Below are 20,437 nucleotides of genomic sequence, written 5' to 3' on the forward strand. Positions count from 1 at the left end.
GTGTACGATATGATATGACAAGATGTAATCTGAAGGGATTGGGTCTCAAGCACAGGCGTCTGCCAGTTGGTGTTGGTGTTTCATGAAGCTAATCTGGCCTGATTCTTACTGTGATTCCAGTGCTCTCGTGACGTGTACATGAGCGCGCCCCCTTTTCTCATCACACTTTGCCCAAGGTTCAACACTCCTCCTCCTCCTCTGTCAAGCACATGCGTAAACTAGTACACCCTCGCCACCGGCACCGTAAAGTTGGCCGGCCCCGCGTACGCCTGCACCGTCCCCGTGGGCGACTGCTGGTTCGTCCAGATGATCTGGTCCGCGGGCACGTGGTGGGAGGCGTAGAGGCTGTAGCCGGGCCCGTCGAACCAGTACTCGATGTTGCACGTCGTGTTCGCCGTGCTGCTTGTGTCTGCTTTCTCGGTGTCGGAGTCGGACTTGGATGATGATGAGGAGGAGGTGGTGGTGAGGATGGTCCAGGCCCAGGTGTACCGCGCGTCGTCGGCGCAGGGGGTCCGCGTCACGTTGACGAGCTCGCCGTTGGAGGCGGTTAGGGGGCTGCGGTGCACGAGGTTGCGAGGGTGTTGTTGGTGGTGCTTAGGTCGAAGGAGTAGCTGTTGTTCTCCGTTTGTCAGGGTACAGCTGGGCAAGCGAAAGATAAAAACATGTGAAAAACAAGGTGGGATCGAGGTGTGGAGGGCGGAGGAAAGTTGTGGTCGTACCTGCTAGAAGCGGAGTGCGGGATGACTTGAGCGTAGAGATTGACGATATTGAAATCACTCGGGGCTTGAGTGGGCGCCGCCAGGGCGAGCCGGAGAAGTAGTAACAGACTAAAGCATCGCATCTTCGTAGAAGAAAGGATGATCGTTCGATATCCTAGTCGCAGATCTTGGTAGGCTAGACTTGTGGTATTATAAGACCGAGTATTCAGATGATTGCATAGAGATACTGTATACCTTCCGCACCGGATCCGGATGGTGTATTTATAGATCCCGGTGCTTCCCGTTATACTCTCATCGACCGCGGACGCTATCTGCAACACGGAGCCGACCCCGACGCAAGGCCACAAACACGTCATAAGGCGACCGACCTTCATCATGCGTTATCTCACCCTTCACCCTGTCTCTCTTCTAGACCCTTAGAGAACCACCAGATGACGTTCAACAAGGTCGTGCAAGATCCAGACCCGTGGCACACTCCACGTCGGCTCGAACCCAAACGATCGGCACAGACACGTTACGCTTGGGGTACCCGCGTGATCAGGAGTGACGAAAGCGGTCAGCCGTGGGGAAGGTTTAGACGAGGATCCTGAAAAGTAGAAGTATTAGGGAAAGAATAGACAGATTGACATCATTTCATTGTCGGTCTTTTCTTACTGATTGTCACACAGAGAGCTAGGTCATTGCGTGATGATGTACAGCCCCTAATGTGGTATAATGGAGGGTGCCGGTCGAAGCGACAGGCAGGCACCTGAAGCTTCCCAAGGCAACGGTTCGCGGTTTGTATGATAGAAGCACCATAGGTGAGATAGCACTAACTCTTCTAGTCAGTTGGGGTAGATGGACATGGCGGCTATCGTCTGAGGTGTGTACATGACTTATAGGGGTATCCCGAAGCTCGTCATGCGAGATGCCAAAGCTACATGCCAAACGTCTCCTATGGACCGGAGTATGTCTCTATGTAGCAGAGGGTACAGCAGACCATCCATTCTTTGGGGTATCCGGTTGCTGCGAACTGGATTCACTTAGTATTGCAGCACGCACTGCTCTTGTATACGCCTGGAGAACCTGCAAATTTGGTTAATGTACCGGGTTCTTGGCAACTGCGTATGATTGGACACATGGAATCAGCCAGACGTGTGATATATATCCTAAGTGTTCTAACTCCATGACGATTACCGTGACCAACGGCATGGGAACAAGTTTTCGTGGGGATTCGGTCACTTTGCCCACAAGACCTCACCTTCATCACATCTCTGTCGCTTATGCTTCTGTTAATCAGTGGCAATGGCCATATCGGACCATCCATCTCGACCTCTGCTATCCTTTGGGGCGCTTTCTCAAGATGGAGTGTTCAACCGCCCATTGTGGCATGCTGATCCAGCCCTGGATGGTCGCCGACTCCTTACCGGATTAGAGCAGGTCGTGCACTCAGATGGCTCCCCTTCGTATCAGGGAGATGACGCGGTCATGCTAAAACCCTAGTTGGCATCCTCGGAAAAGAAAAAGAAAAAAGAATTCACAGTTAACTGAAACCCAACAGGATGAAGTTGGACCAACATCCTTGATCACCACCGCTTCGCTGGGTATCACCCCCAACCGTTCCGGCTCTACATCGACTTGGTCTGGGATGCCGTTTTCGTTCCCAACGCTTCGATCAACCTGGAGTACGTGAGCCCCAGGGACAAGGTCTCCCGCTGCTACTGGTTTAAATTCTCCATGGCCGAGCCCCCTAGAAGCGACCTCGGCTGGCACTCCCTCGAGCAGGCCGCCGTCTGCTCCTCCGGCCCGGCCCGATAGCCCAGAATACTTCCTATCCTAGAGGGCGGCGACGATACGCGGATCGAGGCCCGCCAGCCCAACCCTTAGATTCCCTCAAACACGGCTCAAGCCGTTGCGATAGGGTATCTGTGGGTAAAAGGCGGGCGTGTTGGACGCGAACCTCTTTAGTCATCGAGGTGCCGCGCCTCGCGAGCGGCGAACCTCCCCAACGCGCCGGAACCGAAGCGGGTGAGGGCAGGCGAGAATCAGCTTCGGGGTCATCAGTAGTTGCCGGTGCCGCGATGCCGCGTTCTGCCCGACAAAGCTCCCGGGCGATTCTGACGTGGGCTCGCAAGGAGGAAGAAGCATTCTTCGATCCACCTAGACTGCGAGGTGCGTGAACGACGACGCCCACCCCGCGCGCGGATGGCGAGCAGGAAGCAAGTGTGGGGGCTTCACACCATGCCTACTTCTTCGCGTTACGTGCGGCGCGATCCCGCAGGTTGTCGTGGCTCGTCGGAACGCCCTTCCTGATGCGTAGTGTAGCAGGGCTGGGGAACAAGGGGCTCAAAGTGGCTGAGCTGCACGTGACCCTGAAGGGTATATCACCAAAATCTCGACGCTAGGTACTGTAGGATAGATTCATCAGAAATATGCACTCTTTTCTCTACTCCCACACTCATTCAATACTTCTACACTCAGCTGAAATGATATAGTAGGCCGCGTGCTGCTCTGTTGCCTAACAGAGTCAGCGAGTGCCGACCACGATCCCCTCCTAGTACAGGTTGTGTGTTTTCAGTAGTAAGTATATCGTCTATGACTTGGGCTAAGATTGGAATTCCGACGCAAGTCCGTGGTGTCCCACTCATCATCATACATCCATCTACAAGCAGACGCTGGGAGCTGACGACTGAGACAGCACAAGTGGCACCCGGTTAGATGCCCGAGTCAAAGGAGATGCACGTCATTCACCGACGTTGGAGGGCATACATCGTGGATCCTCCCCGGTCAAGCGTTATGCGTTGGTCATGTGTGAAGGTAGGTGTGGGTAGTATTCACTGCCTGGACGGACAGTTGTAATTCTCCAGAGACAGGGAGAGAGCTCCAACTGCAGATGGGAGAATACGACATCGGCGGAGTAGAGATATATCGTCACATGCCCTTATGTATGTACGTATGACTTGTACCGCAAATCGTTAGATGCGAAGACTAAGTAGTAATAATGTCTGGCTTGCCATATAACACGTTCCGTAAGGGAGAACAAACGACTGTCATGTTTCACCCTGGATCAACCCCCATTGCCCGTTTCGACCCAACAACGCATCCGATTGGGGAAAGAACAGGCAAAGCCGGTGTGGCCTGTCAGCAAGGGATTGGGGATGGGGGTTTTCCTGGTTGGGCCAGTAGGGATCCCGCCGTGGGTGCCCCCTTGCTGCATGCAGCCCAACCCGCATCCGACGAGGACCTAACGAGAGTGTAGCGTAGCAGGGTCGCATATAACACCGTCGCATTGGAGAATTGGATGCATTGCAAGGTAAGCAGGTAAGGGCGTCGGAGTGAGTGCGTGGGATGGAGGTGTTGCGTTTCTTCTTCTTTCTTTCTTCCCAAAATGCAGCCCTGATCACTATCACTCGCTCTGCTTCTCTGTACCGGCCTGGTGGGATGGATGGCTGCCAACAAGATTAAGCAGCCGCCCGCCGCGCGTGAGGTGGTGAATCGGCAAAGTGGGTGGTGCGTGGTGGGGGTTCTGTCTCGGATTACCTCCAACAAGCCACTCTCGATATAGGGGAAAATGCCTATTTTCGGTCACGGTGATCCAAATGGATGCAAGGCTACGCTGACCGTGCATACAGAAGATACTCTCGGTTGGAGATTGCGATATGTGGCGCTTCTATGATATTTGCAAGCCGATAAGTCGTTAGGCGCGAAAAGAGAAACGAGATCAGGCGTCGTGAGATTCAGTCGACAGTTGTTAACCCGTTAGTACGGCGGGTAGCACCCCCATGTTCTGTGACCTCACCCCGCATCCGCGCTTATGGCGACAGGCAATCAAGCACCCTGGGCCCTGCTAGCCAGCGGGCGGCACAGAGCTCCCACTGACTTGGGCCAGCCTTACGGAGACGACAAGAAACGTTTTGACAGGCGACCATCAACACATTGCACTGGCTAAGTAGAGCAACTCCTATTGAAAGGGGTGGATATCTACATGATCTTGGCACAGGGGAATAGGCAACAATGTTCTTGGTTTTAACCAAGTATCACATTTCTACAGCTACATACAATTGATCAAACTAGACAAGCTCTTCTGAGCGCAGTCACCAACTAGACAGACGTCATGATGCCAGGCACAGAAGGTCTCAAGTGATTATGACAAAGAACGGGTTTCTTTATTTTGTTTCTGACTGACGTTGGCAAGCATGCCTCACCATCCTCTCGATCAGCTCGTCCACAGATAGCGGCGAGTGCCAGGCGGGCATGCTTAATTGCAGCAGGACGGTGTCGCGTCCCGTCAATGACAGACGAGACGACAACGGCCGCCATGTGCTAGCAACTCTCTCTCCCTTCAAGAGAAAGAGAGAGTACCCCAACTTTGCCAGACAACTGATTAAGGGATTAATACAATAACAGTTGTAGTTCCCCCATCTTTCTTTCTCCGTATACCAATTCCATATTCCCAATCCCCGTATAACCCGATTCCACGTCTTTCGCGCGACCGTCAACCATGTTCTGGGAGCTCGACATATAAACCTTGTCCAAGCTCCGGGGCCGGTCGCAGCGCCCCCAAACACCTAAACCCCGATGATGTATGCAAGAAGATTGCGAAAAGAAAGATAAAAAACACCCGGGAAAGCTTCTTCCCCAAAACGCCAGATCGCTAATGCACCCGTAAACCCCGCCTATGCTGTTTCCCACTTTTGACCGCTTGTGATTTTGAGTCGCCTTCCAAGTTTCCTTTCTACAACTGCTCTTCTTTCCTTCTTTCCGAGCGATGCCTCGTCGTGTAGAGGCAAAGCGATAATAACGTTTGGTGTTTGGTACATCTGCTCGTCGCGTCTCGCGAGGGACGAGTGGAAGACCCTGATCTTCAATCAGATAGGGTGTGCATGTGGCCTTCTTCTCTCCCCTGGCCAGCAAAGCGGTGGTGGCTAAAAAACGTATCCGCACGAAAAAAGAGACCACGCCCGCCTGCCCATGGTAAACAAAAAACAAGAACGAGGTAAAATAGCAATTGAAGCAGCGACTTGATAATATGTGCGCGACGCGAAATTGAAAATCAGAAAAAGGCAAAGCTGAAAACTCCGGTAGGCACCATCTAAAATGGTGGAAACGATTGGTGGCGGCGGCTTTGGTCAAGGCCGGCCGTAAGTCCTTCGTGTTGGTTTCGTTGCAATGGTCGTTCATCATCATGCAAAAGCTAAACTGAAGCAGAGAGAGAGAGCAAGCAGCCTCCCATATTCAATGGTGAGAGAATATGGGGGGTGATGAGGAGAATAGGACGAAGGTAGAACGGGCGCCATCGTGCGGGGCTAGGTCGACAGAGTATTGATTCATTACTGGGGGTATGCCATGTCGAAGTGCATCTCCTCGAAGTTGTCGGTGGTGGCGTCGTTGAAGGCCGTCATGGGAGTCACGGTATCGTTGCTCGACACGACGCTGCCGTACTGCGGCTGGGCGTTCATCTGGTTCTGCGCCGCCATGTACGCCATGAAGTTCGGCGTCATGGGCGAGCCCGAGAAGTCGAAGTTGGCCGACGAGAGGGGCATGTGGTTGGGGTACATCGGCAACGTGTCGGGGTTGATGTTCATCGTCTCGGCCGGGTTGAACCCGCAGTCGATCTCAGTCAGCACCGGCTCCGGCATCTTGCTGGCGTAGTCTTGGTGGACGGAGCCGATGCTGGCGAACTCAACCTCGGTGGGTGGCAGGGAGGCGCAGGCACCGGCTCCATTGCTGGCCTCATCGTCAACCTCTTCGTCTTCTTCGGTGTCGAGCTCATCCTGACGCACGTAAATCTCCTTCATCCAGTTCTTGAGCTCGGGCATCGGGGGCCAATCGCCGCCGCCCTTGCCACCGCGCTTCTCCTCATCGCTGCGAGGTCCACCGCCCGACTTGTTCTTGGCTCGCGAAGGCTTCTCCTTGAAGTGGGTGCGGCGCAGATGCGCCGCGGCGTTGTAGTAAGCGCCGTACTTCTTCTTGGAGGTGCAAGCCTTGCACTTGTCGAGGGGGTTGACCACGGGCACGCCGATGGGGAGGCCGACAGAGTGGGGGTCGACACAGATCCACTTCTTCACAACGCCCTGCTGAGGGTGCTTAGCGTCCCGATGGCGTCGGAGCTCGTGGTCGCCACGGAACCCTTCGGGGTGCTCAGCGCAGTCGTGACAGAAGACCTTGGGCTGCTTCGGCCGCACGTATTTGGCCTTGGCGATGGGTGTCTTGCCGTCCTTCTTGGCGTTCTGCTGCGACTCGCTGGCTTTGAGTTCGGATGCGGGCTTGGGCTTGAGGAGGGTGCTCTTGCTGCGCGCGTTCTGCTGCGACAAGGTCTCCTTGGCGCGGGCGCTGAGGGAAGAGGCCGACTTAATGCTGCTCATGCTGGCGTTGGAGGCGGACCGGGACATGTCCTGCGACACGAGAAGGGTATCCGTGTTGGTGTAGTACTGCCCGTCGTAATTTGAACCAACGGCGAGCAAATCTTCATCGCAAGGGGCAGACCGTTTTCTAAGAGGCGAGTTGCCGCCACTACCCATGAGGGAGGTCTGCGGGCTTTCCATGGGCGGAACCATGCCAGTGAAGCTCTGTTGAGACTGGATGTTGACTCTGTCCATCGCGTTCGAGATGGAGGGGTTGCCAAAAGAGCTGTTCTCGCGACTCATTGCCGTTTCCAGAGTAGGGGCCGACGTCATAGAGCCGCAGACCGAGACGTTGCCGGTATTATACTGGGCAAAATCCATGTCGAACTGATTGTGCGTTGGCATGGACGAGGGCAGATAGCTCTCTTCATCAGCGGGCAGCATGGCGATGTAAGTGGCAGGATCCATGACGATGGACTCGTTGACAGTTGGCATGTCAGGGCGGTGTCTTCTCATCGAATGGGCTCGATTTATCGGGATGCCATTGGGATAAGATGTGTAAGCATTGGCGGGCTCCTCTTGGCCCATGTAGTCGAACATGTTGCCACTGTTGTTGGCCGACATCATCGTTGGCCCGTTGGGCTTCGGGGGCGGAGTGATTGGGCCGCCGACGAAAGGCCCGGCTCCGGCAGATCTTGTTGATGGATTGGAGGCTGAGCGGTCCATCTGATGCGAGCGGGGAGCCTGCTGAGACATGGTTCTCGGACGTTTCACAATGGGGTGATCTTGGCTGGTTCGTATCTGTGATATCAGGGTTAGATGCCTACTTGGTCTCCAGTGCGTGAATCTAGCAACAGTTCTTTCTTACAGATGATCGTGGGGTGTTCTGGACAGCAACATGTTGGGCAGACATGGGAGCTTGTCCCTGGCTGATGTTGCGAGGTATCGAATTTGGACTCGATGTCGCATCATCCTGAGCAAAGGACGTTGTCATATGCGATGCGCCAGATAGCTGGAACTCATTGCAGACGGGGGAAGCTTGATCAAGATTACTTGGACTTGACGACTGAGGTTGCTGGAATTGACTTTGATACTGCCATAACTCCTGCCTTGCTCTATGCGCAGCCTCTACCGCAGCCTGAGTCTGGAAGTCCTTCTGTCGTAGGGCTTCCCTGAGCTGCTGAATCTCATAGTCCACCTCTGGGCCCCGGTTCATCATGGGTACTAAGCAAGCTGCAATGCCTAAACCTAGACTGAATGATACAGTAAGAGCCGAAGATACCGAAGTACTCGAATGAGAGAGCTCCGAGTGTGACGACAGGGAGAATAATAAGAAAAGAAAGGCGAGAGGATGGTATGGCCGTCGTGAGAGCGTGAGCCGAGACGAGACAAGATAGACAGCCTCGCTTTCCGGGTTGATGGGCGATGGGATATCTCGACGTTGAGTATGGCTCAGGTGCCAGCAAGGGTGTGGGCTCGTTCTCCACTACTGTTCCGGCCGAGTCGGGTTGCAGGGTGGCGTTCGCAGGCAGGACAATAGCAATGTTTGAGAGAGAGTTTCGATGAACAACGGATGCTGGATCAGCGTGCGTGAAGCGTCAAATGAAAGACAAGAAGCAAGCAGGTGGAAAGGTCGAGACCGAGACTGGGACAAGCAAAGGATTATGTACCAGTGAACCCGATGAGGCTTTTGGGCGGGCACACCCTTGGGAAGCGGGTCAAGGGCAGGTCAGGTTCAAGACTTGACTTTGGGTACGGTACCAGACCCGTAGGGCATGGGTATAGCAGGACGGTACGTATAGAGATGTACATAGTGTGTATGCACTCAATTTACGAGGCCCTGCTTGGTTCCGTCAACTTCCAAGGTACATACGTTAGGTTAGGTCAGGCCAGTACCGCACCTAGTAAGTAGTAGGCAGGCTGCCACAACTGCAACAGCTGCTAGGCCCTACATACGTACTGTAGTGTAGGGAAGGATGCGCCGCAGCCATGCCAGCTTGGCATGCACCTTGCACTTGGGCAGGGACCGCCGTATTGGATGCCGAGCAGCTAAGACTCTAAGGGCAGTTAGTGTGTGTGGTTTGGGTCGAAACGGAAATTTGCAAACTGCCCTTCCGTAAATGGCTTGTTCGAAAGACGATGCATGTTCCCACCCTCGCGCTGTTAGCAGCTGCTAGGAGGGTTACATAGGGGGTGTGGTGGTGAGATGACGAGGCCCACACCCTGGGCTGGTGTCGGTCAGTCGGTTTCGTGGTGCGTGGGTTGCAAGTTTGGGAGCAACGGGACATCTTTTGGCCCTTTTGGGGGGCGTGCGTGGAACAGCGTGTCAACGCCGAGAGTGTGGAGAAGGGCACTGGGCACAGAGGCCAGCAACCACTGGCTGGACCAAGTCAACCAATGCCCGGTCGGCTGTGTTTGTGGAGTAGAGAGAGTGCTGGTGTGTGAGGTCGTCCTGGCTGTAGTTGTTGGTAGTACCGACAGTAAGCACCTTGAAGGCGCAGAGAGAGAGAGCGAGAGAGAGATGGTCGATGGAGACAGACGCTATCGATTAGGCACGAGACGATTGCACACCTCTCTCTGCTGTCGTGTCTCGGTCAGCAAGTAGTCTGCTTTGTCAGTCTGTCAGTGCTGCTTGCTGGATACCACCCCCAAGGTGACATTATTGAAAAACGCAAGCGCAGTTGCAGCAATAGGCCGGCTGGCGTGATTGAGTGCATCTTCTGGGTCCCCCAGGTCCCTAGCCTGCTGAGCGCCGTATCAGATAGTCCTTGGCGCTGCAAGATGCGGAATGAATGCATGTACTTACTACAATACACATTGTCCATGGCCTGGCGCGGCGCTGCGTGTGTGCTGTGACCAATGCTGCGATGGACAGGCACTGGGAAGTAATCCTACAGGTCAAATTCTAGTTGTCAAATGAAATGGCCCGACAGGGGGTGTCCCCACGCCCCGATGCTGATCATGGTGACGCAGCCCGCCATTGTATTGCTCAATCTAGGTAGTCTGTGTGCTTTCCCGGGGGATCTCACGGTTGGATGACGATGGCTGCCGGTGGTGCACCGTATTGTATCGCGAGGTGCACCGCACTGCTGGCTTGACCGCATGTCGTCAAATGAGAAATAGAGGGACCCCCATGTACCATGCACCATGCTCCATGCTGCCATAGTAGTGGGCGTCGTAATGGCATTGGGTTGCGGCTGTGACTTAACGCCGTTAGGAGTTACGGCTGGTACGGAGAGGGGAGAGGGGACATGGGACAGAAGATGGGACAGGCCAAATATGAGATGAACGAGATTTGAGGAGAATCAAGATGAGATGCACTAGAAGGGGAAAGGGCATCCCGTCCATGGACCATCCCCCCATCCCCAAGCTAGCCAACTGTCAATGGAATAATTGGGGCCCCAATATGGCATTAATTCGGCAGTACAGGCCGGGAAGAGGAAGAACAATGTTTCACGATGCCGTCGACAATGTTTTGTGTACTCGTGATCCGAGGAAAAGCGTCTTGTTCTGGCGTCGACTCCATTGCCGACGGTTCGACTGTGACCAACTGGAGTTTTGGATTTTATTTTGGGAAAGCCTGCTGGGCCTGCCCTGTAGCCTGCCCTGCTACGGCGGCATGATGATTGACAGGCCCCATATTTGAAGCCTTAGATCCCCCACTTAGGTCGATCTTGCATGGCCCTATGTTAGGTACTTTGGCCCTCTAGCTGCCCTCGAGCTGCCCTCTCAGGCGCCTGTAGCGTCCTCTGCTGCCGGTAGTACAATACAACTCATCGGCAAAAACACTGGATTTGAAATGTCTCCCTAGTCTCCCCAGTGCTAGAGTCCTCCCAGTATCCAAACTTTGATACAGGACCTTGGAAGGAACCCTCTAATCTCGCTGCGTGACAAGCTAAATCCTGGCGCCGAATAGGCAGAACTAGCGGGCTAGTCATATTAAAGCCGTGCTATAATTAACGTTCTACAGGGTCCTCCGTAAAATAGATGAGCGCGGAATGGAGTCACCAGCTGGCAGTTCAAATTGAGCAGTAGTTGCGAATACCTAGTAGACCCGTTTTCTCACTTCATGAAGTGGTTGTTTTGTGAGTAACACCTCTGACTGTCATGGCGACGGGCCAAAAACATACGCAAGTCACGGAGATGACCTCGTCCCAAGGCATCGTCGACTTCATGCAGAAAACACACAATGGGATCATGTGTAAAGGGGATGGATGTCAGGCACGTCTGATTGGGTTTGGTCGGTACCGGGGAAAACGTGTCCGTTTTGTGCAGTGCTCCTTCCTCGGTTTTGTTCAATACTACCTGTCCGTTTGAAAAGGGATCTTGATCATTTGCAGATGGTGCAGCCTATCAGATCATGATAGCCATCGTGGGTAAAGACAAGAAAAAGAAACACGATGCGGGGTCCCAGTCCACGATCTGATCTCACTGACCGACCATTGGTGTTCAGCGAAGATCCATGGAGAGGCTTAGAGGGCACACGCGGTAAAAACGCACACGCGGTAAAAGGCACCTAGCCACTAACCTTCTTAGCACCTGCCCAGAAGACCTGCCTGCCTGCCTGCTTGTTCTAGTGGCAGTATTGGCCTGCATGCAAGGGAGGGCGCGAGAGAAGGAAGGAAGGAAGGTGGAAGGCCTTGGAAGCTGTCGATGTCCCCGTATGCAGGGCAGTGCCGTCATTCGATGACTGTTTCGACTCTCGAGAGCGCGAGGAAAAGAGAGACTAGAGGAAACGTGCATGCAGAAGTGTATGCATAATGGCAGAGTTAGTGCCAGCTGATTGCCTTGTTTTCCAGTACTGTGCGCTGGCAGCGGCCAGAGGTGTGGTTGCTATTGGGTATCGGCCGGTTGGACAAAGTGAGGCGGAGATCTGACTGGCCCAGAATCCCTGCCCGACCTGCGAGGCCTATCCCGGGCGCTGGTGGGGCCTTTCGTCTCGTCTCTCTCTTTCTCTGGCTCTCCGTTCTCTCATGTCTGCTTGTATCTCTCTTCCACGCTACAGCAGACTTGGAACCCCCTACCTGCGCAATCAATTAACCTTGGATGATTCGATTGATTGATTGATTGATTGATACGGGCACTAATCGATACGGTCAGTATCAGTTCCAGCGTCTGCGCGTTTCTTCTGCTCGCCCGGCCGCTACTGGAGATGGAGTCATCGAGTCGCACGACAGTAGCAGCCGCCTAAGCAGGCATACATACATACCTACATGCATCAATGTATTGTTTGTCTATTCCTTCTGTTATCGGGGTCGGGAATTTATCGATAATACACGTTCGGCGCAGCAGCAACCACGGGAAGAAACGAGAACCACAAGGGAAACATGGAGAGACATACAAGACACCAAGACACACACAGCACAACACCAGAGCCGCGAGCAAGCATGGCCGTGGTAGCGAGTTAGTGGTAGCCTTCCCCGGGCTCCAGTTGGATCTTACCGCAATTTCCCTCGGCGGTGTCACCGAGAAAACGTGACGATGGCACACCATGAAGCACCCCAAGTGGATCTCCAATTCTATCCGTCGGTCGTAGAACCCGATCCTACACTCCGTCATGAAGCTTTTAGACTTCGGTGTGAGACATGACCTTGTTGTGTGTTGACGCCCAAACAAGCAACAAGCAACAATAACATGGATGATTCTTCACACCGTTTTCTGTTGACCGCATTTGTTTCGCCCGTCTCGAGCTGAACGAAGCCTGCATACCTAGGTGTGATACGATACGAGAACGAGTCCCCATTCATGGACGCTTCGACCGCCTGGGGTTCGAGTAGGTGCGCCGAAACATTACATCGTAGTGGTTTGACATCCCGGACTCACGAACGGGCTGACGGGAAAAGCAAGACAAGGGTGTTCGTTCTTTTCTGTCGCAAGGACAAGGAAAGGCCGGCCGGGACACATCCGGACGATCACGGCCGACCAACGTCTTTTTTCTCGAGGCCGGGATGCAATAAGCCATCGCGTCATCTCATCCGACCTGTCGGAATCGCAGCCACACATTTTCCTTTCCCCAGGGGTTCTCGACACCACCAGGCCACCCTCCTTTTTCGTGATAATGATCTCGCATATTAACAGCTTCAGGGGGACACTTTTTGAACCGAGTAATGATCTACAACCCTTTACTTTTTGTTGTCTGCGATGAAGCTACCGCAACAGCTCAATTATGATCGATGCTGTCAATCCTGGATGACAGCGAAGATCGCGACGCGCAAGCACACGCAAACTTATCTTGATAAGCCAGGGGCCATAGCCACGGTGTTGCGAGTTTGATGATAGTGTATGCGATATCGCTATTGCAATCACAACTCACATTCACGATGATTTCACCAAAGCTCTGATACAGTGGTGGGGGTCAATGTCTCAACCGTCGTGATACCCTTCATGTTGGTTTACGGCGAGCGTGTCAAAAGCAGCACGACACGGCGCAAAATGAGAAGGCCAGGCAGGACCTACGTAATCGATGCTTTTCCAACTGACATCAGCGTGCGTCAATCCCCCATGCGAAGATCGTGGGACAGCATATCGTGAGATTCGTGGATGATTAATGAATAGCTACTATGGCCGTGGCATCCTGGCAAGATCGAGCGAGATCACACCGCCGGCCAGCCCTACCTACTTTACTCTCTCCTAGCAGCAAGCAACTCGGGGAGAGAGTGGATCGCATGGCCGTTCGTACGGGTTGCCGCCGGAAGACCCGGTCGGAGCCGACCAAAGCCTTATGACGGCTTCCCGAGTCGGTCTTGCGTAGATCTGAGTCAGAGAGGTATGGGTAGGTGCAGATCTCTCCAGGGCTGAAAGAACAGACAGTGGAGGGAGAGAACGTTCCTCCAGGTACTCTGCCGTCTAAGTTATTGCGATGACCTCAGAGTTTATTGCTCCGCTGATTGACAGGTACAGAAAGCAGCAGTACTGCAAGATACATAGGGGGCGTTCATGTAATATGGCTTGCAGCAAACCAGTCTACGAACACCCATGTCGCTGCCACACAGAGATGGTGGTAAGAACCGGAAAAACGAGGCTAATCTCGAGATCTGTGCACTGTCGGTGGTTGTTGACGATGTTTGAGCTCCAGTCAGCCCCAGGCCCCCAGTTGATTGCCGGTTGCTATTTGCGTCTTCGGCGGATGTTCAAGTAACTGGTACGAGCTCTTCAGAGCATTCGTTTATTTCAAAGAAACCGTGGAGGGGAGAGAAAAGAAGAAGAAGAAAAAGTAGCACTGTTGTAATGATTTCGATCTAGTACCAATACATACATGTGCATGCAGAGGAAACAATCGATTGATGCGTCGGAAATCTTGACATGCTGACACAGGATGAGATCTGTTGCGATTTCAGTGAGATCCGGGTGCACCCCACCAGAGCTCTGCTGCTGTAGCTGTAGCTGTACCTGGAGCTGTCTCTGCCAATTGCCGGCCCGGCAGAAGTCCGGTTTATCCGACAATGATGCCACCTCGACACTTCCACCAACAGCCAACTTGGCAATAAGCAGCACATCAACGACCGAAAGCACTCTCGCTGCGCACTCGATATTCATTCTTACAATCGAGTCGCGAAGCCCATGTGAAGCAGCTCCATTTCCAACGGCATAATGCGCCGTCACATCGCCATCTTGCTGGCGGGTTTGCACCTCAGCCAAGCTCGCCAGCCGGGCTTCAGCATTCACCATGATTTACTGGCATATCCACAGGTGCGTACCTAGACGCCTAGACACTGGCGGGCGACAACTGCAACATCTATCGCAGCATCCACCCACTTATTCTCTAGCCAGATGCTAACATAGCGACTGCACCAACAACAGTTCGAAGTCATCTTCTCCGAAGCCTTCATCTCGGAAGGCGAAGCCAAATCCCTCCTAGAACGCGCCAACGAGGCGACCCATCCCCAATATGCCGCCGACTTCAGCAGCAACAAGGACATCACATCCAACATCCAAGCCGCCACCGGCAGCGACGACCAGAGCGCCGACGACGACGGCAGCGGCAAAGTCTCCGAGACGTACGAGGTCATGAACATGGCGCCCCACCGCTACCTGTGCGCCATCCCCGTCATCGAGGCGCCGCCGGCCCCAACAAGACGGCGACCGAGCTGGCCAAGGCCGAGGAGGCGCGCGAGCTCGCCCGCGCGTCCGCCAACGGCTGGGAGCTGATGAGCGGCCTGGACGGGGCCTGCCTCTACTACGTGTCCGGATGGTGGAGCTACAGCTTCTGCTACGGCGAGGACGTCGTGCAGTTCCACGCCCTGCCCAGCCGCAACGGCCCGCCCATGCGGGACCCCCAGAGCCAGGAGTACGTCCTCGGCCGCGTCGCGGGCTCCAAGGCACCATCACCAAAATCTCGGCGCGGCCGCGGCGGACAGGCGGCCCCTCCCCCGCCTCCGGCCAAGGGCGTCAAGCAAAGCAACACGCCCCCGCCCAACACGGAGCTGCAGGTCAAGGGCGACCAGCGATACCTGGTGCAGCGTCTCGAGGAGGGCACCCTCTGCGATCTTACCAACAGACCCCGCGTGATCGAGATCCAGTACCACTGCAGCCCAGGGTCTACGCAAGATCGCATTGGCTGGATCAAGGAGGTTACTACGTGTTCCTACCTGATGCTAGTCAACACGCCGCGCCTGTGCTCCGACGTTGCTTTCTTGCCGCCCCAGGAGACCCGCGCCAACAGCATCGCCTGCCGCACCATCATCTCCGACTCGGAGAAGGCAGCCTGGCACGCCCAGAAGAGCCTCGAGGCCCAAGCCGCCATGGTCGGCAACAAGCAGCAGCAACAACAAAAGGGCCCCATGACGATCGGCGGCGTCGTGATCGGCGCGCGCGAGATGCTGGGCCACGGCGAGGACGGCAAGGAGGCCGCGACCCTGACGGCGCCGCGGCAGTTCCGGCACGACGCGGACACGTACGTCGAGATTGTGGCGCTCGGGTCCGGCGGCGGTAAGGATGGTGAGGACGCGGCGTTTGAGGTCTTGACGGACGAGGAGCTGGAGCGGCTCGCGATCGACCCCGAGGTCATTGAGCAGCTTAAGAAGAAGCTCCAGGAGGTGGCGGGCGATAAGGGGTGGAAGCTGGAGGTGGTCGAGGACCAGGACGGGCAGAACCGGCAGATTCGGGGGTTATTGATAATGACGAGGAGGAAGATGGTCAGGGTCAAGGTCAGGGTCAGGGTCAAGGTCAAGGCCAAAAGCAGGGTCAAGGTCAAGGCCAGGACCAAGGCAACGGCAAAGGCAAGGATGATGGCGGTAACGAGAAAGGAAGCGAGGAGAAGTTCTTCAAGGAGGAACTGTAGATATCAATTGGAGCAGGCATGGCGAGGCGTTTTAGGATCAATCAGTCCTTCGTGGATTAGCTCAATACTCACTCTATCGTGATATTCGCCTACGGGTCACTCACTACCAACTGCTAATACTGACTTTGGTGTTTAATCTCAAGATTTGCACGTTGTCCCTGAATCGTTTTCGGATTAAAGTGTCCACATCCTTCAGTGTACCCAGCATGTTAAACATGTTTTATCCTGTAAACATTGACGACTTTATAAACTTTCTGACGAAAATAAATTTACCCTGATGCTTATGGATAAGATGTCAGGGGTGATGATACTGGCTATTCTCTTACAGCTCAGTTGATAATCATGTATGGGCGACTTACACATGCGGAACTCCCAATACCACTATAACCAAGTTCAGCAGATTTGCCACTTGGCTCATTCGAAACTTCTCCCATGCAGGAATGGCCCGGTATATGCCGGTCGGAGTTGTTGTTAGCAGGCTACCTCAGGATCGGCCATGATCATCTATGGGTTTGTCAACACGCCGGACATAATAGACCTCTTGTGCATGAAGTTTATGACCTGTCTCTGTCAGAGCCGGACAGATAACGTCCCTCTTGGCAGCCAGGTTGTCAATCATATTCAACTCACAGGGGCACCCATATGAGCATTAACTTGCACTTTCCTTCGTTAACCTATAGAAGAAGCTAGCAATCGTCTCAGTCTTTTTCTCCGAAGACAGTCTTTGTCATCGTGTACTAGTCTTGGCTCTAAACAGCCCTTTAAAGCAGAAATAGAGAGTCAGGCTAGACCCGTAGCAAAAGGAGGAAAGATATAGGTGGGTATAATCAACCGCGGTGAACACTTCTCGAGAACTATGAAACGTGAAGGTGATGTCACGTCAATTTATTCTATTTCGTTTCTTCACGTTTATTCGTTGTGTTGAAATGTGTCACTTCAGTGGACAGTCCATCATGGATTTCAAGATGAAAAGAAGTCTTGAAGACTTCGAGCTTGTATATGAAGTTTTGGACTGCTATACCGCCCAATACGGGGTTGATATCCCGTCATTCCGCTAAATTTATCATTATTTCGACTATACTTATTTAAGCGTGAATTCACACTGTCGGCACTTCTCGAATGGCTTCAGCGCCCCGTTGTCAGTAGGGTCCGAGTAGAAAGTCCCGACCTGGACATAAGCCGCTGGATCGATCTCCGGGGCGACACAAATAACGATGCCCCATACATAACGCTCTTTCGTGTCGGATGGGCGGCCATCGTGGTCCAGCTCAACACAGCTTCCGAGGAGGAGGAGGGCCAGCTCCCTTTCCCTGCTCATCACTTTGGCGCCCCCGTTCTTGTCGGCTTCCCCTTCCGGCAACCTGCCTCATCGCGATCTTTCTCATCGACCCAGTCTAGCTCACACTCCGCCACATATCCCATGTTCTCATCCATAAACCGCCAGCGTGGCGATTTCCGGTCCGTCATGGACGTGTACGGTATCGGCAGGAACGGAGAACAGATGAACAACGAGGCATCTCGAAGTTTCCCAGTGGGGTCCAACCCATCCGATGTGATCGAGGACCTCAGATAGCTGTACTCGGACCGATAGTCCGCGTACTCGTCCATGTTGAACTTGTCGTAGCCGAAGGAAATGAGGTCTTTCTTACGCATCCAGCTCCACGAGGGGGCGATGTAGCGACCGTCGCCGCCCTGCCCGAGAGACGAGACGAGGTTGTCAAGGCTTCCGTGCGAAGTCCCGGACGTGTTCCAGAACAGCTGACGGTGTACGTCGCGCTCCCACAGTCCCGCCAGGCATGTATCCAGGGGCAATGCTCTCTTGAACAGTGTCGCAAGCCCGGAGAGGACTGGGAGCCTGTCAGTTTCATAGCTCAGTTACCGGATACCGTACAGCTCCACCATGGCCATCCAGTGGTCATGGTAGACGAGCTCGTCGAGGTCCTCCCCGCCCGGACACACTCGTCCAGCGTCGGAATGACCGGGTTTCCCAATCCAGATAGTTGGCGGTCATTCTCGCCCGCGCCTTCGACGACCACACCCTCTGTGGTGATGATCTGGATCTTGCGGGGGCCGAAAACGATCAGGAGCCGGGACGAGTGGAACTCCTGGAAACACCATCCCCGCGTCTTCCATTTGCATTCCGCAAAGTCTTCCGCGGCGGGATCGCCTACATCCATGTAGCTAAACTCGGTATTGGTGTATCTCAGCGCAAACTCGCCCTGGATTTCGCTTTTTACTTTGGAGCGAAAAGGAACTCGCACGGAGTGGCTGGTCCGAAGCAAGAACCCCTCAAGGCACGAGTTGGAGGAGATCGGACAAATGGTTGCCGCGGCATTGTGGTAGATGGAACTCATCTTCTGCGACTCGCGCTCCCAGTCGTCCTTGTCGCCCTGGACGATGCAGACCGCGTCCACCCACAGGTAGCGTATTCCCAGGGCCCGGCAGACCTTGACGGCATCCTGCAACACTGCCGTCGTGTCCGTGACGTCGAACCCGGACAGTCTCTTTGTGAGGCTATGTGGTTCCGTCTTGAATTGGCAGGCGGCTTCGGCCGCGTTACCCCAGCAGTAGCTTAGCGCGGCGTAGCCAGATTCCTGAGGACTGGGGCTGCCGCTGCCGTGTTCTTCGGCGTACGCAAGGACTAGACGACAACGTGAGAGATTCTCGCCATTGCCCAGATCGATCAGTCTGGCTGGGAATATGCTCTCGTCCGTGGGACTGCCGCGTGGCGGTATCGATGGTTTCTGGCTGTCGATACTCTGGCGCATCATGGCGACATTGGCTGCGTCAAGCACATCTCGGCGTGGCAATGTCTCTAGGCGTAACCAGGAGTGGCAAGGGCCTGGAGGGAGGGATGGCTGTTAGCCACAGGGGAGCAAGGTTCACGACTCGATGGGGTGTTTGGAGACGTACCAGGCTCTGCATCAACATCGAAGGAAATCTTGGAAACTAACAGGGGCTGCTGTTGGCTAGCTGCTATGTCCTCTGACATGAAGTCGACTTGCACCACCAACGCCACGAGACCTCGATCGGGATACCCGTGAGAATTCACGCGGTAGCCGTCGACATCCAGCGTCTTCCAGACATACGCCATACTAAGCACTACCCGCGCCGCACCCGAGATCTTCTTAGCCACTCCAGACTGCAAGAGAGACTGCCGGAGCAGTTTACGGAAGCCATAGCCCTCGCGGCCAGACGCGGCCAGGCGGGGGAATTCGGGGAGCCAGTCTTCGAAGTGGTAGTCGAGCGGGATGTTCCGGGCACCGTCCTCTTCATCGAGGGCCAGAAAGGAGCGGCCGTCGGTGGAGGATGCCCAGTCGAAGCCGCCGAGGCTGGCATCGTCTAACTCGAGGCACTTGCACTTTTCACAGAGCGAGGTACCCATACTGGGGAGACGAGATATTACGGGTCTGCCGTCTCCACGCTCGAGGTGCGGGGTAAGTAGATACACGTCAAAGAAGACGGGTATTTGTCTTTGAGTCCAAGTGGAAAGGAGTTCAAGAACTGCTGCAATATGCTCTTGGAGGCAAGCATGTCCTAGACATAGTCAGCTGGCTAGAACATCAAGATGCGAGATGAGTCCGCATTATCAGCGGTAGAGCTAACAGGGGTGGCCGGACGCGCGATGCCCGATTGGGAAGGGAGGTCAAGGTAAGGGGTGCCGAAACGCTTTCTCGACTGTAGCACAATTTCTGTTCAATATCGCTACTACTTTTACCCCAGCTATACCAGATTATTCTCCCTTGTCACATCAGGAAGGGCGATGTTGGTGAAAGCATTCAAATAAGGCGCCGTGTAAGATATCCATAATGTCGCTTCTACACCGGCTCGTACGCCGACGAGGTTTCTGCCCTTGGCAACCAAGCTGAAACTCGTGCAAACATATCCTTTGAGAGATTTGAAATTGCCAATGTCCGGAAGACGTCGGCGTATAAGCTGGCTACTTGGTCGCATATCGTGAGTGCTGCCGACCCAGAGGGGTATAAAAGTGACGGTTGTCCTCGTGCTTCTCTAAGGAAAAGACGTAACCATCAGCTCATCTATTCATCTACTTTCGTTAACTTCACTACTGGCACCAGTTATCTGATTCGCTTCAAACACACCTACATATACCC

At 54.3% G+C, this 20,437-nt stretch overlaps 5 protein-coding genes across 5 annotated transcripts; 2 read left to right on the plus strand and 3 right to left on the minus strand.

Moving 5' to 3' along the window:
• Positions 1 to 218: 218 nt before the first annotated feature.
• Positions 219 to 841, minus strand: PG997_000161 (uncharacterized protein; the record flags this gene model as incomplete). Its single annotated transcript, XM_066804476.1, has 2 exons — positions 219 to 639; positions 720 to 841. 2 exons carry the CDS (start codon positions 839 to 841, stop codon positions 219 to 221), a joined length of 543 nt encoding a protein of 180 aa, XP_066674249.1.
• A 592-nt stretch (positions 842 to 1,433) lies between these two features.
• On the plus strand, positions 1,434 to 2,516 carry PG997_000162 (uncharacterized protein; the record flags this gene model as incomplete). The annotated part of the gene is made up of 5 exons (XM_066804477.1): positions 1,434 to 1,495; positions 1,544 to 1,552; positions 1,601 to 1,665; positions 1,999 to 2,200; positions 2,267 to 2,516. 5 exons carry the CDS (start codon positions 1,434 to 1,436, stop codon positions 2,514 to 2,516), a joined length of 588 nt encoding a protein of 195 aa, XP_066674250.1.
• A 3,512-nt stretch (positions 2,517 to 6,028) lies between these two features.
• On the minus strand, positions 6,029 to 8,258 carry PG997_000163 (uncharacterized protein; the record flags this gene model as incomplete). The annotated part of the gene is made up of 2 exons (XM_066804478.1): positions 6,029 to 7,843; positions 7,911 to 8,258. 2 exons carry the CDS (start codon positions 8,256 to 8,258, stop codon positions 6,029 to 6,031), a joined length of 2,163 nt encoding a protein of 720 aa, XP_066674251.1.
• A 6,374-nt stretch (positions 8,259 to 14,632) lies between these two features.
• PG997_000164 (uncharacterized protein) lies at positions 14,633 to 16,322 on the plus strand (the record flags this gene model as incomplete). The annotated part of the gene is made up of 4 exons (XM_066804479.1): positions 14,633 to 14,731; positions 14,825 to 15,088; positions 15,118 to 16,194; positions 16,224 to 16,322. The coding sequence occupies 4 exons, from the start codon at positions 14,633 to 14,635 to the stop codon at positions 16,320 to 16,322; spliced, it is 1,539 nt and encodes a 512-aa protein (XP_066674252.1).
• A 1,317-nt stretch (positions 16,323 to 17,639) lies between these two features.
• PG997_000165 (uncharacterized protein) lies at positions 17,640 to 19,707 on the minus strand (the record flags this gene model as incomplete). The annotated part of the gene is made up of 3 exons (XM_066804480.1): positions 17,640 to 18,177; positions 18,249 to 19,164; positions 19,236 to 19,707. The coding sequence occupies 3 exons, from the start codon at positions 19,705 to 19,707 to the stop codon at positions 17,640 to 17,642; spliced, it is 1,926 nt and encodes a 641-aa protein (XP_066674253.1).
• Positions 19,708 to 20,437: the final 730 nt, after the last annotated feature.

The sequence above is a fragment of the Apiospora hydei genome (genome assembly GCF_038363865.1).
Source record: "Apiospora hydei strain CBS 114990 chromosome Unknown utg000002l_segment0_segment0, whole genome shotgun sequence".
Taxonomy (NCBI): Eukaryota; Fungi; Ascomycota; class Sordariomycetes; order Amphisphaeriales; family Apiosporaceae; genus Apiospora; species Apiospora hydei.